Source organism: Desmodus rotundus, chromosome 10 (genome assembly GCF_022682495.2).
Source record: "Desmodus rotundus isolate HL8 chromosome 10, HLdesRot8A.1, whole genome shotgun sequence".
Classification (NCBI taxonomy): domain Eukaryota; kingdom Metazoa; phylum Chordata; class Mammalia; order Chiroptera; family Phyllostomidae; genus Desmodus; species Desmodus rotundus.
In genome coordinates, this window is record NC_071396.1 from 23833636 (window position 1) to 23851652 (window position 18017).

Genomic DNA, 18017 nt, shown 5'->3' on the forward strand with positions numbered 1-18017 from the left:
TGCAACGCATGCAATCCGCCCTGGAGATCCCAGTGGCGGAGAGAGACGGAGGGAACGTTTTTTTGCGCCCGGCCGGGGCGAGGAGCCCCGCGTGGGCCCCGCGGGCGGCGGGCGGGGAGCCAGGCCCGGGTTGCGTCCCGCGCAGCCATTGGCTGGTGCCGCGCGCCGCACTGAGCATGTTCGCGCCTCGCGGTCCCGGGCTGCAGCCGCCGACGCAGCCGCCGCACATTGTGCAGAGCGGCCGCAGCTGAGAGCGCGGCCAGCGGGGCTCGCGTGGGCCTCCCTTCCCAGCGGCTCGCCCGGCAGCCTGGCTGGTCTGGGAGACTCCCGGCGCCCGGGCCGGGGGCTCCGGAGGCCCGCGATGGCCTGAGTGCCCGAGGCGTGGCAGCCGGAGTGCGACATGGGGAACCAGGATGGGAAGCTGAAGAGGAGCGCAGGTGATGCCACCCACGAAGGCGGCGGCGGCGCGGAGGATGCTGTTGGGCCCAGGGATGTGGAGGCCACAAAGAAGGGGAGCGGGAGCAAGAAGGCTGCGGGCAAGCACGGCAAGGGGGGCGGCGGCGGCGGCGGCGGGGAGCCCGGCAAGAAGAAGAGCAAGTCGGACTCCAGAGCCTCGGTGTTTTCCAACCTTAGGATCCGGAAGAACCTGTCCAAGGGGAAAGGCGCCGGCGGCTCCCGCGAGAATGTGCTGGACTCCCAGGCGCTGCAGACCGGGGAGCTGGACAGCGCTCCCTCCCTGATCACCAAGACCCCGGACCTCAGCCTGTCCGCGGACGAAACCGGCCTGTCGGATACCGAGGGCGCCGACCCTTTTGAGGTGACCCGTCCAGGTGGCCCTAAGCAGGCGCAGGCCAGGGTCGGGGGCCAGGCTGTCGCCGAGGATTTGGAAACTGCGGCGGGGGCGCAGGATGGACAAAGGACCAGCTCCGGCTCGGACACAGACATCTATAGCTTCCACTCGGCTACGGAGCAAGAGGATCTGCTCTCAGACATCCAGCAGGCGATACGCCTGCAGCACCTCCAGGGCGCCCAGGAGCCAGCGGTGTCCCCCGTCGCCGGCTCCCCACAGCCCGGGGCCTTCCTGGGCCTGGACCGATTCCTGCTGGCGCCGAGCTGCGTGGCTGGGGAGGCCCCGGGCAGTCCCGACACAGAGCCGGCGCTGTCCGCGCTCTCTGACCTGCGGGAAAGCCCGGTCGCTGAGCCCCCGGTGCCCGAGCCACCGCCGCCCCCCAGCGGCCGCCGAGCCTCGGAGGCGCCCGTCTTGCCGGTGGCTCAGCCCACAGCCGCGGACTCACCCTCGTCCACCGTCTTCCAGTTTCCCGAGGCCGGGCCCGGGGAAGGTGCGGCCAGAGCCCCTGTGCGGAGGGCTGGGGACACGGATGAGGAAGGCGAGGAGGATGCTTTTGAGGATGCTCCCCGCGGCTCTCCGGGGGAGGAGTGGGGCCTGGCGGTGGAAAAGGCCTCGCAGGGGCTCGGGGGAGAGCCGGGGGAGGGGGCGCGAGGGCCCTGCGCTCCCGAGGCCGCCTCCCTGCCCGGCAGCCCGGCGCCCAGCCCACGCTGCTCCAAGCCCTACCCGCCCATCACCCCCTGCTACATCAAGACCACCACCCGGCAGCTCAGCTCGCCCAACCACTCCCCGTCGCAGTCCCCCAGCCAGAGCCCCAGGATCAAGCGGCGCCTGGAGTCCTCACTGAGCCGGGGACCCAGAGCTGCCCTCGCCTCCGCGGCTGCCCCAGCCAAGAAGCACCGGGCGGACGGCGGCCTCGCGGGCGGCCTCAGCCGCTCTGCCGACTGGACGGAGGAACTGGACGCCCGTGCGCCCCGGGTCGGAGGCTCCGCACACCTGCTGGAGCGCGGGGCGGCCGCCGACGGTGGAACGACCCGGGCGCCTGGGGCGCAGGCGGCTGGGGAAGGCTTCCAGAACGTGTTCACGGGTGAGCTCGCCCCGCCGCCGGGTCTGCAGGTCGCAGGTCGCCTGCCAGTTAGGCCCTCCCCTGCCACCCACCCTCTCGGGCTCTGAGAAGCCGTGACCTGCTCGTGGCGTGTCCCTTCTTCGCAGGGATTCACTCCACGTCCGGCTCCCCCGCTTAGTGAAATCTTTTTTCCTTACGTTTCAAAGGGAACAACTCAGTCGTGTCTGTCCTAAGTCATCTCAAGAATGGGCTGCTCTGTCCATTTCTCCAAAATATCTCTTGTTCTCTGTGTCCATTTCGACCAGGCAGATAAACACTTTTTTTCCATCGTTAGCTGACCCATCATCCTCTTTCCTTCCTCATGCCCACCCACAGCATTAAAAACAAACAAACAAAATTGCTCACGGTCCGTGTGGAGAAATAAAGCATTTGTTTGGTGTGGTCTGCCTGGAGGTGGTGTCTCCCTGCCGGGATATAGGTTCGTATCTGTAGGTGAGTGATGGCTTCTATCTCGCCGCACTCCTAACTAGTGGACTGCGTGGTGGAGTTCCTCCTGCTTCGTGATGCAATCAAATCCAATGCATAGCATTAGGAACTTAATACATAATGCAATAGGATGTTAGGGGTAATTTTCATTTCCCTAATATTCTGGTTTCATGGTCATCAAAACAGGGGGGAGGTTGGAGCTAGTGAAGGTGGGAAGGCCCCAAGCACCCCGTTATCCAGCCGGTACCTCTCTTTTGCGTTTGCTGTAGACTTTTTTAGGCACCAGAAAGCCCAGCTAACGGGTTAGTTTACTGCGGTAAATGCCTGGGGGTACTATGAGGTTATCCTTTCTTACAGCCTCGTAGACACCAAGGGCTTGCCTTAAGAGCCCACTCAAGCAGTGCCAGTTTGCTTCATGCTCACCGCCTTCTCCTCTTACTGATTAAATGGAATACTGAATGTAAGAATTCAGAGAGTAGGAAACTAATGAAAACTCGTGCCGGTACTGATAGGTTCGGGATAAATATTTAAATACTTTAACTTTTCAAAATATAATTGGAAAAGCTAAAGTCATGTGTTGTGTTGTTTTAATAAATAAGTCATAACATATTGCTTAGATGACATTTCTCAACGAGCGTGGCTACTTCTTAGCTCACTAATGGTGTCAATATTTTGGTATTTTATTGATTGACCACATTTTTATTTCAATGTATGGGCTGCCTTTTATTTTATATTTATTGATTCTTATACTTAAGTGTAATATTTTACATGCTTTCTCTCTCCCTCTCCTTTTTACTTCTTTTCCTTTCTTCTTTTTATTGCATATGTTAAATTTAAAGAAATATTCCTAGTCTAGTTCCCACTAGGCGAATTGTAAACAAACAAACACAACCTCCCAAAAGACCATTTTTGAAGGAAGAAGATTGGAAATTTGAGTTGATTCCTGTGAATTTAATGTTGGTGAGAAATCATGTATTTTCTCTGTATTTAGGTAACATTCTTTTCTTTTTTTACTGTTCCAAGTCCTTTATTTTTTATTTTTTTCACATTTTTTATTGTCGTTCAAGCACAGTTGTCTCCATTCCCCCCCCCCACTCCCCCCACCAGCCATCCCCACTTCCCACCCTGGATCCCACCTCCTTTGGTTTTTTCCATGCGTCCTTTATCCATGTTCCTGAAAACCCCTCCCCCTTTACCCCCAGTATCCCCGCCCACCTCCCCACATTATTTTTCTAAAAGTGAGAATGTCACCATAATTAAGACTATCATTCATGAATATTAACTGTTGCCCTTTCTAATAACATTAGATTTTGTAAATATAGTCATTTCATTCATTTAACAAATATATATGTATGTGTATGCACATGGCAGCCATATGTACCAGGCACTATTTTATATGTACATATATACCATGGTTCTACCTTTCCCAGGCTCACATGGGAGCTTTGAGGGATGGATGTGCAGAACCATGCTCTGGAAATGTCAAGGATGCAGTGACTTAGCCCCTTGGCAGGGGCTAAGGGAAGAGGATTTCATGGAAAGATTGGTCAGAGTCCTGGAGGTAATAGAACACCAAATAGGTCAAAGTTTTGCTTTCCTAAAGGCAAAAAAGTATACTCTTAGAACTTGCACGTTATGCGAAGTACTTCCAGTTTTGCAGTTGGAACTCTGTTAAAGGCATCCTGCTCAGGAAGTACCTGGGTTTTGTCGACCTCTCTCTAGGCAAAACTTTTTTTACTGTGCAGTTAGTTGTTTTAATATGGACATCGCCTACTTTGTATTTGACAGGTGGAGATATTTGGTCAGTGACCACTACGTACTTACATCTCAGCTTCCATAGAGTTTTATCACTCACCCACTTTCTTTCCATAAAAGAAAAAAACCCACAACAAAGAATCGGTAGGTTTCACCTAATCTTGTAACCGGTGGGGATATGGGGGTAGAGAAAGGGATGAAGTAATTTTCTTAAGGTCAGACTGTGATTCATTCAGGGCCAGAGCCAGAAATAGAAGCTGCCTGGACTGATTCATGTCTCAATGTCCTTGCTTGTTACTCATTCTTGGATGTTCACCGCTGTGAGACACCATAGACATAACATTAAAAACAAATATGATAGCATTTAAGGCCCTCACAGCTGAGGTTTTCTAGTTGCTGTGTTGAAGTTTGGACATGGTCGACCATGTGGCTGGACTTGGGCAGGATCAGAGGTGATTGTGGGTTGGAGTGAGCTGCGTTTTCTGAGGCAGCTCCCGTGGAAGCTGTTCTTGCGGTGGTAGAATGAATCCAGATCGACCCAGGCCCCTGATTCTCAGCTGTTGTCTGTTTTCTTGTCATCTGTCATCGCATTTGGTTCTTTGCCATCCTTCAGGATTTTATGGGTGTCTTGGAAATTGCCAGAGGCCCAGGGAGTACCAGCCTTGTCCGTAGGGAAATTGTGTTTTGGCCTTTTTTTTGCCTGTCTTCCAGTCAATTAATTGCCAGCTGCCTTTGGAGCAGGTGATCATTAATACTCCAAATTTCCATAAACATCTTTTATTTTTAAACCATAAAATGAGGGTTGTCAGCTCTGCAGGAAGGGACAGATGTTTTTTTGCTTTTCACTGACTTTCAAACGTGGGGAGAAAATTCAAGGGGAAGAGATCTCTGCGACATGTTTGTATTTGTTTGGTATCTATGTTTGGTGTATAAAAAAAAAACATTTATTTAGCAACGATGGAGACCAAAGCTTTCCTTTCTTTTTAGCTGTGAAAGAACCGATGACATCTTAGACCACTGCACTGAAATATTTCACAGTTAATTTGAAATATATCTGCTTCTGTGTGTGGAGAAAAAAAATTGCTTGTGAAGTTCGAGAGGTTCCTTTGCACAGGAAGTCTGACAGAAGCTTGTGAAGGGAATTTTGCAGTTCATTAACGTTTAGGCATGGAAGTGGTTAACGTTGTAATGCTCAATCACTTTTGATAGGAATCCCAAGTCAATCGTGTGCTTGTCTGTCTTTTTAAAAAATCATGGAATAAAAGTCTGGTCTATTTTAAAATGGATTTATGTCACCTTCGTGCTCATCGTTGTTCCATCCTGGGAGAGCCCTTGCGATACCCTAACAGGTGCGGAAGTGTCCCGCTGGCTCCAGCGGCTTGTTTCGGAGTTTCCAGATCTGTGTAGTTTGCGCGAATCCTTCCTTACTGTCAGCCATGGGTTCCTAGAGCTGTCTCTAGTCTCTTCTCCCTCCACTCCATCACTTCTAATTTGATTTTTCTGATTGATTTGTCACTGGTTTCTAAATCCAGTAATTGTGATACTAGCTATATTGGCTACACTTCTCTTAAACGCCAGGCTCTGCGTTGCTGCATTATGTAATTATCTCGAATCATTACCCCAGTCTTGAAGTGGAGCTTTTTATCCTCTTTTTTTTTTTTTTTCTTTTCCCATTGAGCAAACTGAGGGTCAGGCAGGTGAAGTAACTTGCCTAGGGCATTAAGCTAGTAAATGGCCCATGTAGGATATGTATTCAGAAGACCATATCTGTCGTTAATGTGTATAAAGTAAAACCACGGCCTTATTGTGTTTGTGGATGACTAGCTAGTTAATAAAGGGCTTGGGCTTTAGTATTTGGATTGTGTGATTCTCATTTTGGCTTTTCTAAAGTTATCTTGATTTCTATGTCAATAGGATTCATATAGCTTATTAATTATTAAGCTGAATTTTTAAAGGCCAGGAGCGGCCTTATTTCTAGCAGTACCATTGGACAGACTGCAGATGGCCACTTAATGTCCAACAAATGAATGAAGATCAGGACTCATTCTGGTGTAAGGCATCTGTCCTACTATAACAGGAATGCAAAAGGAAGGCCGTTGTTCTCCCTATGCCTTGCCTTACTGGGTTCCATATATCTAAATAGAATTTAGCAGCATAAGCTGGGCCTGGGATCACTGTTTTTAAATCATTTTAGTTTGGTCGGAAGCATCCTTTCTCATTTTTTGTTTTGACTGTGGTTTGGACTGAAGTCAAGTACCCGAGTAGCTTCAGTGATGGGTTTTAATTACTCCTTTATGAGCAGAGGACTGGCCTAGTTTTAAGTGCATTTAGGCTTTTGGATCTAAGCCACGTGTATTTGAAATTGAACAGGGGCTTTTTGAGCTGCGTTGCCTTCTGATTCTATTAAAGAGGTGCTGAACGCACATGGTTGGGTGAAGGTAGCACTAGTAATTAGAATTTAACTGCTATTATTCCAGGTAAATTTGCATCCTAGGTTTGCTATTTAGTTAAGTGACTCTCAAGTAATTTTTTCTCAATGTACGAGAGAGTTCACATTAATAATGTTAAGATTAACTGAAATTCTGTCTATAAAGTCTCTACAACTCTGCCTGGTACATAAGTCCTATTTGCTTTCGTGTCCTGGTTTATTGCTTTAATAAACTTCATTGTTCAAAGTGGTCAGAACCAAATTATTAAAACAAAGTAGAACAACTCTAAGATATTTGGCAGGCTATAATTAAGTAGTAGCTGAGAATTAATATTTCTAGTCACTAGATTTTTTTGCACATTATACATCATGTTTTCTCGCCCCCCCCCCTTTCTATGATTGCAAGCCTGTTGGCTTCTTTACCAGAAATTCTGGTTTACTTTCAGGTTTGAATAAGACCAGCATCTGGTGGGGGTGTGGCTATGTGATGGGGGTGGTGCTGAGGGGTGGGGAAGAGGAGGTCACAGTACACATGCTCAGTATTGTGTTCTGCACAGCATCTGGCTAAACATCTGACTTTGTAGCCTTCACCTCCCACAGTTTCCTTCATAAACCTCCTACGTCAGTCACGTTAATCTGCTTACTGTTGTATGAACATGCATTTTGTTTTTCTGACTCTGTGCCTTTGTCTTGCTGTGTTTACCCTCTTGGAACACCCTATTTGTCTCTGTTGATTTAGCATCTGAAAAGGGCTGGTTAAATTCCCATTTCTTCTTCTGTATCTTTTCCGGCCAGACCTCACTGGCAGCCACCTCCATGTCCCTGTACCTACTGTCTAGATCACCTTTTACATACCTCTTGGGTTTAGGGGTGGTGCTTTTGGTCTTCTCTCTTCCCTCCTTGGCTTTTCCTTGCTTCTTGCCTACTTGCCTGCTTCTGTTCATTCACTGTCCTCTCTTCTATCACCCAGCGCATACACATCTCCTCCGTGCCTGCGGTATGCCGGCCACTATGACAGGCACCGAGCCTGCTGAGGTGTCTGGAAACACTTGATCTCTCTTTTTAAACAGTCAAGTTGAGTCTCTTGGCTTTCTGTTGGTAACTAAAATGAGTTGAATTTAAACTAGAAAATTACTGTTTGGGGTGGTTGAAATTCATTATTTTCATGGAGGTACGATTGAACCCCGGGTGCGGGTGCAATGCTACTCTGATGGAACTTGCATTAAGGGAACATCTATTCCTGTTGTCGTCAGTTGATGTTAAAATAGCCATGATAATATAATAGCTCCAAGCTTTCAAATATAAATTTTATTGGTAATGAAAAAGAGGTAAAGGCAATAGAAGAACTTCTATTCCTCTGCCCTCCTGCTTCTGCATTACAGGCAATAACCTGGTGTTAATGAAATTCAGCACTCAGGGAACCCTAGGAAGACACAAGTAAGTGCTGCCTTGTGACTTGATAGTTACTGGATATAATTGTAGTAACTCAAAACTTTCTAAGGATTTTTATCTTAATATAAATACATAGAAAATATGACTTCTAATCAATTTTAAATGGTCATAAAGCAAGCTATTTTAATGTGAAAATTATTAGAACAAATAATAACAGTTATTGGGTGATAGAAGAGGATGCTAACCCTGCTGGAGTACTGTTACCCTTTTATATCTGCTCCACTGTGAGTGAGGCAGAGGGAAAAATGTACGTCTTCCTCCTTTCCAAGGATGTACGTGGATGTGTTGAGGGCCTAGGAAAATTACCGCTATTCTGCTGTGACCTGGTCAGTCACCAGTGTACCCTGGACTCCCTGGCAATTTTATTATCTGTTACACCGGAGCTGCGATGGACTGAAAATGGTCCTTTTATTTGCTGGGGTAATGGATAAGTTTTTGAGAAAATTGAGGCTTTATTGTGTTTTAAAATTATGTCTAAAGAGGCTTAAACACTACTCAGTTGGCTCTCTTTTTATACTCTAAGCAGGGTTCTTTGTTCTAGAATTCAGTGATACAGTGGACATGTATGGGAAACAATTCCCTGCCATTTAAGTTGTTCCTTACATATATACATGGGAAAAACTGCGTTTATCAGTAAATTAGGAGTAGCGCTATGGCAATAGACATGTTGAGAAGTCTTTCCATCTGCCTCCCTTTTAAAGTATGCTGGTGATGCTGGCAGAGGCCATTGTTTCTTTGCTGCGTCCACCCCTCCCCCGGCCCCGAGTCATATCTGAAGGGTTCATCTTGTTTGGGACACCATATCTGAGTCTCCGTCAACCTGGCTGACACCATGAGCCCCACTCTGATGATTTCCTGAGACCCCACCCCACCCAACCTGAAGGCCCACACAAGCTGCTTCCAGTGGTTTTCCACACAGACGGCCTGTCTTGGCTCATGCTGTGGACCTTCCTAAACTCTCTCAAAGGTTCACAAACCCCAAACAAGCAGCATCTGGCCACAGCATCCCCGGCACTTCTTGCTAAGCAGCCCCAAACTTGGCATTAGCGGCATCTGGCCTCAGTTTACAACACAGCTCTTCCAGGCAGCTCCAAGCCCAGCATAAGTAGCAACCATCGCAGATCACTTCGTAGCTCATACCAGGGGGCCCTGGGCAGGGCACAGGCAGCAGCTGACCTGGGCCTACAGTAAGGCCCCTCCCAAAAGGCCCCAGAACCAGCATATCCAGTGGCCAGCTGCAGACCACACCAGAGCAGCACCCCACCATCTCCACAAATAACACACCCAAGGGGCAGATTCTGCAGGCAACAGAGCCCAGCTAAAGCGAATCCCGTTACAGACGGTCACCCCTGCACAACAGCTCCTCCACTGTAGTCATGGCCAGTCCTCACAGCCAATCAGCTTGAGGGTCAACCCCACCCACTGATATGCCAACAGCAATCAAGGCTCGATTGCAATAGGAGGGCACACACAACCCATAGGAGGGGCACACCTGGAGCTCCTGTGCCCCACAGGTCACGTATTATATAAGGCTACTCTGCCAAGACTGGAAGACATAGCAGCTATATCTAGTACAAACCAGGGGGCAACCAAAATGAGGAGAAAAAGAAACATGTCCCAAATGAAAGCATGCAACGGAACTCCAGAAAAAGAACCACACAGAATGGAGACAAGCACTCTACCAGACGCAGAGTTCCGAACACTGGTTCTAAGCATGTGCAATGAGCTCAGTGAGAATTCAGCAAAAAGAGGGGGAACATAAAAATGGAGATGGAATCACATCAGAAAGAATGAGTCAGAAGTGAAGAGCACAATAACTGAAGTGAAGAATGTGCTTAAGAGGGAATCAAGAGTAGGTTCGATGAAAAAGAGGATTGAACCCACGATTTGGAAGACAAGGTAGCAGAAAACACTCAATCAGAACAGCAAAAAGAAAAAAAGAATCCAAAAAAAAATGAGGATATTTTGAGGGGCCTCTGAAACTACATCAAGCATGCCAATATTTGCATCCTAGGGGCCCCAGAATGAGAAGAAAGATGAAGGAAGTATGACAGAAAACTTAACCTTAACTTGGCAATGGAAATAGACATTCAAACCCAGAGAGCACAACGGACTCCAAAAGCCCATACCAAGACACGTCATAATCAAAATGCCAAAAGTTAAAGACAGACAGATAATCTTAAAATCATCAAGGGAAAAGCAGTTAGTTACCTAAAGGGAGCTCCCATAAGACTGTCAGCTGATTTCTCAACAGACACATCACAGGCCAGCGGGGATTGGCACAAAATATTCAAAGAAACAAAAAGAAAGGACCTACAAGCAAGATTGCTCAGCAAAGCTCCTGTTTAGAATTGAAGGACAGGTAAAGAGCTTCTCAGAGAAGACAAAGTTAAAAGAGTTCATGCCCACCAAACCAGTATTACATGGCATGTTAAAAGGACTTATTTAATGAAGAAGAAGAAGAAGGAGGAGGAGAAGGAGAAGAAAAGATGAAAATATGAATAATAAAATGACAATAACCACATATATAGCAACAATTACTTCGAATGTAAATGGATTACATGCTCCAATCAAAGGACGCAAGGTGGCTGGATGGGAAAGAAAACAAGACCCTGAACACATGCTGCCTTCAAGAGACTCACTTCAGATTGAAGGACGCACACAGACTGAAAGTAAAGGATGTAAAAAAGTTATGTCGCGAAAATAGAAATAAAAAAAAAAATCCGGGGTAGCAATACTTATACCACACAAAATAGACTTTAAAACAAAGGCTATACCAAGAGACAAAGAAGGACCCAGCAATTCCACTTCTGGGCATTTCACTGAAGAAAGTGGAAACATCACAGTGATAAGACATACTCATCTGTATGTTCATTGCCGCATTATTGACACAGTCAAGATACAGGAGCAACCTAATGTCCACCAATAGATTAGTGGATAAAGAAGATGTGGTGTGTACAGGGGAGAGGGCAGAAACCCAGAATTATCTTCTGGAGGGTGAGCCCCTTGTGGTACAGGCTTCTCCTGCTAGGAACCCATCTGTATCACTGTACCAGCTGGCGTTGTTGTGAGAGGCGGCATTTGGCTTCAGTAAATGTTTTTTTGAAGACTCTTCTAATGCGTTTGCCCATTTCATGATGGGTGATTTACGAGCACACTGGCCCACACTGCGTTGGGTGTTCAGCATTTTTTGACCAAAACCTGCATGACCCCTGTGTCCCACCCTCCGTATTCACCTGATCTTGCCCCAAGTGACTTTTTTTTTGTTTCTCCAAGATGAAAAAAGTCCTCAAAGGGAAATGTTTAGCCGATGTGGGAGAGGTGAAACAAAAAATGGCAGAAGCGCTAAAAGGCATCAAAATCGACGAGTTCAAAAACTGTTTTGAACAGTGGGAAAAAATGTCTGGCTAGGTGTATTGCATCAAGTGGAGAGTACTTTGAAGGTGACTAAAGTTTAAACATGTAAGAATAAACACAGTTTTTTATCATTGAGTTCCAAGGGTTTTATTTTTAGTTCTGTCTTGTATATGGGATATTACTCAGCTGTACAAAAATAAACTCTTGCCATGTGCAACAACATGGATGGACCTAGAGTGTATTATGCCAAGTGAAATAAGTCAGACAAAGACATCATACATGGAATCTCGAAAACAAAATAAACATAACAACAAACTCATAGATCCAGAGAACAGTTTGATGGTTTCCAGATGGGAGGGTTGGGTGAAGAAGGTAAAGGGATTGAGAAGTACAAAAATGGTAGTTACAAAAGAGTCACAGGATGGAGGGTGTGGCGTAGGGAATATAGTCAGTAATATTGTAATAACCATCTATGGCTTCAGTTGGGTACTAGGATTATCAGGGTAATCAGTTCTTAAGTTATATAAGCACCCAATTACTATGTTGTATACCTGAAGCTAATATAATATCGTGTGCCAATTCTAATTGAAAAAATTTAAAAAATTAAAAAACATAAAGTATCTCATTGAGTTTTTTTTTTTTTTTGGAAGACCAGACAATACTCTCTTGCTTCTTCTTAGTTCCCTAGTTTCCCAGGTTGCAAAAGAGAATGCACTCTTGCTGGGGAGCTGGTTCTTCCAAGTCTCATCCAACCCTGTGATTTTATAGAGGCGATGCTTCCAGCAATTAATTACCCTTTCTCCTAATAGTGCTATTCTGCATAGTTAGATCTTCTCTTCCTTATTATAGCTGGAGAAAATCCCAATGCTGGAGGGAGGATCCATTTATACCACGGGTAAAGATGCTTTGTGTATCTGTAATGATTGGAGAGCAGCGACGTTTTGACCTTGAGAGTTTGATGAATCGTTCATGGATGTCAAAGGAGATCTGTGTTGGTTGGACTGTCCTAACCTGATGTGAACTTAGTTCTTTGTGGTTTTGAATGTTAAGGTAGTAACTGTATGTGGTGAGGGTGTTATCAAACCTCAGAAATGCACAAGAAGGGGTTTTCAGTGGAGAAAGGAGTTTGTTACTTTAGAACTGGCCGGTCCAGAGGATGTTCGAGACCATATTCTGAAAGACCCGACTCCCCATTGGCATGTAGGTAACAGATTTTATAGGGCAAAGTCACATGACACTGTGGGGTAGGGGTTGGGCCCGAGTTAGGAGCTGGTTGATTGGAGGTGAGGTAAGAGTAATACATCATTTCCTTAGGTCTTGAGGACGGTTCGGATGTCTCTTCTGTAGAGTCCCTCTGTCCAGTCTCATGGGAAAGTAGCCAGGGAGCTGTTCCACCTTAGGGCTCAGCTGCTGAAACATAACTTCGGTCCAGGTGTTATGTTTAGCCTGCCAGAGGTCTGACCCTGTGGCCATGAGGTCTGGGCTGTTGTCTTTTGCTGCCTCAGGGGTTAATGATTATCAAGGGGAAAGGCTAGGGCTCTGGTGTGTGTGTGTGTGTGTGGGGGGGAGAGAGAGAGAGAGAGAGAGAGAGATTTCCAAAGCTGGAGTCACAAATCAAAATCATGAAGACTCTTCGTTTCAAATGTTTGACCTATTCCACAGTAATATGCTAGGGTCCAGCAGAAGTCATGCCTGCCTGAGCATTGTTGGTGTCATAGCATCGTTTTAATTTGAACATTTCACCTAAAGTGTCATATGGTGTGCTTCAGTGTGACATTGTTATGTTACAGAAGTACGTGCTTATGGTTTCACAATGAAAGATTTTGGAATGAACTGAGGCGTTACTCGGGCCGGGCCCTGTGTGGAGGGAAAAGCTGTGTTGCACGATGAGTGACCCGAGGGTTGGGTGTAAATGGGGTGTGGCTAATACTGGTGACACATGCGTCGTCGAGCAGGGCCTTTTGCATGTAGTATCTACAGTGTAAGTCAGCTGTTCTTGGGTGGGTTATACTTTGCGTTTTTCCCTTTAGTTTCAACTGCTCAACCGAAGTAGTAGTTTTAATTATCTTTTTTTCCAGTAAACTTTAATATATTCGTTTTTGTTATGGTTTCAATTTTCCCTATCATATATGCTTACTCGCATACTTTTTATGAGCTTATGATATTCCATTTAGAAGTTTGCACCAACATTAAAGATTTCTTAGAGACTAGAAGGCTAAAAGGTTGTAAGAGCTGGTAGGTTTTTTACTTTTAAAAAAAGGGTTTTTTGGCTTTAAACAAGTGCAGCTTGCTTAGGCTCATTAAGAAGCAAATGGACTATAATAGATCTATTTTTGGATCCCAAATAAATGCATTCAAATACTCTGTGGAGAGTTTTGTATGCAATGAGTCTCTTCCTTACTGACACAAAAGTTTAGCTTTTAAAAGAGTAATAAGAACAATGAGAAAACAATGGAGAAAGGCTTTTGTGACTCATTTTTTCACCTGTACACTTGCAGCTAATTGGCCCCTCTTCCTCATTCTCCCTCTTCCCACTTTCAAAGCTGCAGACAAGTCTCTGCCTCTCTGGGGCGGTGAGGCACAGTACAGGAATTCTCTACGGGAGGGGTTGCATTTTGCAACCACCCAAGATGTTCTGCAAGCCCGTTCTCTGTGACTGTCCTTGCAGAGCTGTTACACGGCTTTGAGGGCATAAAACGTTTGGAGAGTGCCCTGGCCCTTTATGTCAGGATATAGGGTTTGATGTGTCCCTAATTCTGGTCTTCAAAAAAATCCAAAAGTGTGTCAACTCTCTTGGATCCAGTACATAGGCCTGAATAAGAACTGTGATGATTTAGGTGGAGAGGCGTCTGGGCTGAAAATAAGTGGTACATGATTCCGGGAAGCCTTTCGTGTCTGACTTGGAGTCTTTCTCCAAGGAGCCTCGTTTGCATCTAAATTGACAGATTATTTTTATTCCCATATGCTTTGGGATAACAGAAGCCAGGGAATGTGGTGTTAAGTTTAACTTGAGGCCAAACCAAAACCGAGTCACCAATTAATTTCCTTTTGTATGTACCTTCTTGGTTTCATTACCAACTAAAGTTTCCCATAGACTGCTGAGTCTATCTCTGTAGCCCCGTCTCTCACCTGGGCATCGGGCACATCCGCCTCACACACCATGAGTCTAGGAGAGTCACTGTGTCCAATCTATACTCATTATTTTTCCCACCCTCTAAGTGTTACAGGTACAAGTTCCTGTACCCGATGTTTCAAAAGAAAGGCCAATAGTCAATACATCAGAGAGCAGAGTAAGAAAAGGTTTACTGATTGAGAAGGCCCAGCTCGAGAAGATGGGGTTGCCTTATGGCTTCTGCAAACCCATCTTAGGAGAGCCCAGAATTTATGTGTCTTTTATTGTCAAGGGAAGGGAGGAGGAGTGAGGCAGGAGGTGAGTCTGGACCTCAGACAGCTAGGCTCTACAGTTATTCATACGGACAATAATACAATAATTAATAAATAATACAAGAATAAACTTTCCTGTACTCTGAACTGTCAACCTACTTTTGCCCCGCCTTGTATTTCTTTACTAAGTCTTCCTGTTTCTGTTTCCATTGCTTCTGCATTTCTGAGAACAGATCACTCAACGTTGAGATTTTATACATTCTCCCTCCGTACAGTCTGGCTCTTCTCTAATAATTCTCCACAAGGCAAGAGAGGAAGCTATTTAAAATGCTAAGATGAATTAGCCACTCCCAGATGAGAAGCATTTCAGTGATTCCTTATTGCCCTGAGGTGACATACATATATATGTGTGTGCATATACACATATACACAGCATATGAGATATAGAAGATTATATATATTGGTCAAATTCTTTGCTTCTTAATGCTTGCTCTGTAATATTCCAGGGTAAGAACTTTGCTAGGCTGTGTGACACCAGGGGGCGCTGTTCACATTTCTTGTGTGTGAGTACTGCCCGCCCCGCAACCCGAGTCCTGTGATGTGGTGGGTGTGGACCTTGCTCACTTTTCATTCCAGCATTTGCTCGGGGAGGAGCTGGCATGTCCCGGATCTCCTCTGCCACCCCAGGCGACACTCCGATGAGCGTTCCCACCGTGTGTGAGAATTTCCGATGTGTATTCAGCACTGAGACCGCTAGGTCATACAGTGGAGATTTTCTTACTTTATCTATGAGCGCAAAATGCTTTCCCCAGTTTGTACTCTATGAACATAAAACATTAGCATTTATCTATATTTTGCAATTTTACCAAGCCAGTGTAGGAAGTGATGCCTCATTGTTTTGCTGTTTACTTTGTATTTTGTCTGTTGCTAAAGCCTTTGAGAAAACCTTCGTGTATTTTTAGCCATTTGGTTTTACCCATTTTGAGTTGCTTGTTCATATTCTTTTACCTTTTTCTATGAGGTTTACTGATGTTCCTTGTTTATTCACATGGGTTCCTTGTGCATTCCTGATATGATTCTATTACCCGCGTTAGGGGTGTGACGGGTTGCCGTTAACCCTCCCGCTGGTCTTCTTTCCCTGTGCTGGCGGCTACTGTAAGAGTGGCATTTCTCAGAGTCCCTTGCAGGTTATGTCTCAGCTGTGGTTTAGGTTCGGTGAATTTCTGCCAGGTTTGGAAGACTTACGCAAGACCCAGGACTAACTTCCGTGGTCTGCCCTTGTAAGCCCAGCCATAGACCCATCCGCTTCTACCGGGGCGGGTCAGTAGGGCAGCAGGGTCCAGTGTCCGGACAGAGGCTCACTGAGGCGGGGGTGGGGCGTGGCGCTTCCCTGCCGCTGAGTGGCGGAGCACCGTCTGGGCTGGCTGGAACCCTCAACCTTTGGGAACATTCGGGAATGAGGCTCCCTGATCGTAGCCGCAGGTGTGTGCCCGGGGCTTGGGGCCCAGCACCTTAGCTCAGACAACAGGCCGCCGCTTCTTTGGTGGCCTAGTTCTACACTGTGGCTTGGTGAGTAGTTTCTAGAATGTTTTTCTTCAGTCCTTCCAAGATTCTATAAAATCAGTAATAACCCAAGGTGTGTCTCTCCTTACTTAAAGTATCTGCAGTGGGTTCGGTTTTGTGGAATCATTGAAATCTTACCATATGGAGTCAGTTTTACGTATCATAAGTATCTTCCCCAAGCCTTTGGTCTTTCTAGAGCCCCCTCGAGTACACGGTGTCATGTAGGGGTTTGGTTTTATTTTTCTTCCCGTAGTGAGCATAGTTTTTCAACACCATCTATTAAATAGGTTTTACTCGTTAATTTTTTTAAATTTTAATTTTTATCTTTTAATCCTCACTTGAAGATATATTTATTGATTTTGAAAGAGAGAAACATCAACATGAGAGAGAAACACTGATCAGATGCATCTTGCATGCGCCCCGATCGGGGATGGAACGTGCAACCTAAGTATGTGCCCTGGTGGGAATCGAATCTGTGACCTTTCAGTGTGCAGGACGCCCCTCCAGCCAACCAAGCCACACCAACCAGGGCAAGAAGCTTTTTGAACACTTGGTCTTACTGTGATATTTTGTTATAGATAATGTCAAGCACATTATTTACTAGTCTTCCAGCTATTTGCAGTGTGTCAGGTGGCAAAAATGCATCGAGTGTGTGAGTCCAATTCACCACACAGAACAGTCAACTTCTTCCAAACAACGACCAGCAAGCACTACGGAAGGACTGCAGTAAGAAACTAGCAAATCTGCGCCCGATTGGCACGTGCTTTATAAAGGTCAGAATATCTCAACATTCCTTTCTTACCTGGAATTTTGACCCTGCCAGCGTGCTCAAGGAAGGGAGCTTCCAATAGCCTTGTCTAAATCAGTACTATTTATAGGTTCACGGAGTCCTGATTACGCCAGAGGGAGCAGACAGCTTTGTCCTCCTTTTCGTCCGAATCCCTTCATACCCTGTGGTCATTTTCTCTGCAGCTGGGGCCCGGGGCTGAGTTATCCTCCTGTGTCCTGTGCTGCGTGTTTTAATGGTTCTTCTAGTCATTCGACTACACGTTTGTCTTTTCCGGAGACAACCCTAGATATCTATGCCAGTAAGCATCTTCCCCTTACTGAAAAACTTGCAGCATTTTGGATCGGAAACTAGACGTGTTAAGCTCTGTTTGGTTGTAATCGGCCTTAGCTGATTTTTTTCTTATTCATCTAGGACAGGCCATCAGTATGAGGATACATATATGTGATATCTCTGTATTTGCTCGCATGAAACTGAAGCAATTGCCATTAATGTCTGACTCTCGATGTGCTTGTCAACAACCTCATTTCTCATTATCATTTCAACTGATAGGTAATGTGGGATTCAGAGGAAGTTTGTTAGATAGAAGTGTCTGAGCTATAACATCAGAAAAAAGTTTAACATAACGGGATTTCTGTTTAGTTCTCATTTTGCACAAGATATGTAGCTTGGCAGAAAGAAAAACTTACGTTGACGCCTTTCAAATACTGCGCGTATATTCTCTTCATCTTTCTACCATAAAAAATACACAAAAGGAAAAAAATTGATGATGTGTTTGCAAGCTCTAAAATCTATACATTTTAAGCAGATGATTAAAAGTGAATGATGCCCTAGGACATGACCCTACAGGAGTGATACCATAAAACAACGCAACACTCACACTTTGTCCTCC

General features: G+C 45.8%; 1 protein-coding gene across 2 annotated transcripts in view; it reads left to right on the plus strand.

Annotated features, from left to right (window-relative positions):
• Positions 1-207: 207 nt before the first annotated feature.
• The window catches only part of FMN2 (formin 2), a 266913-nt gene continuing 249103 nt past the window's right edge, over positions 208-18017 (plus strand). For both annotated transcript variants that reach the window (XM_053912937.2, XM_053912938.1), the window contains exon 1: positions 208-1934. In XM_053912937.2, coding sequence (XP_053768912.1) covers positions 401-1934 — 1534 coding nt within the window. In that variant the 5' untranslated portion in view covers positions 208-400. The remainder of the gene's footprint in view (positions 1935-18017) is intronic.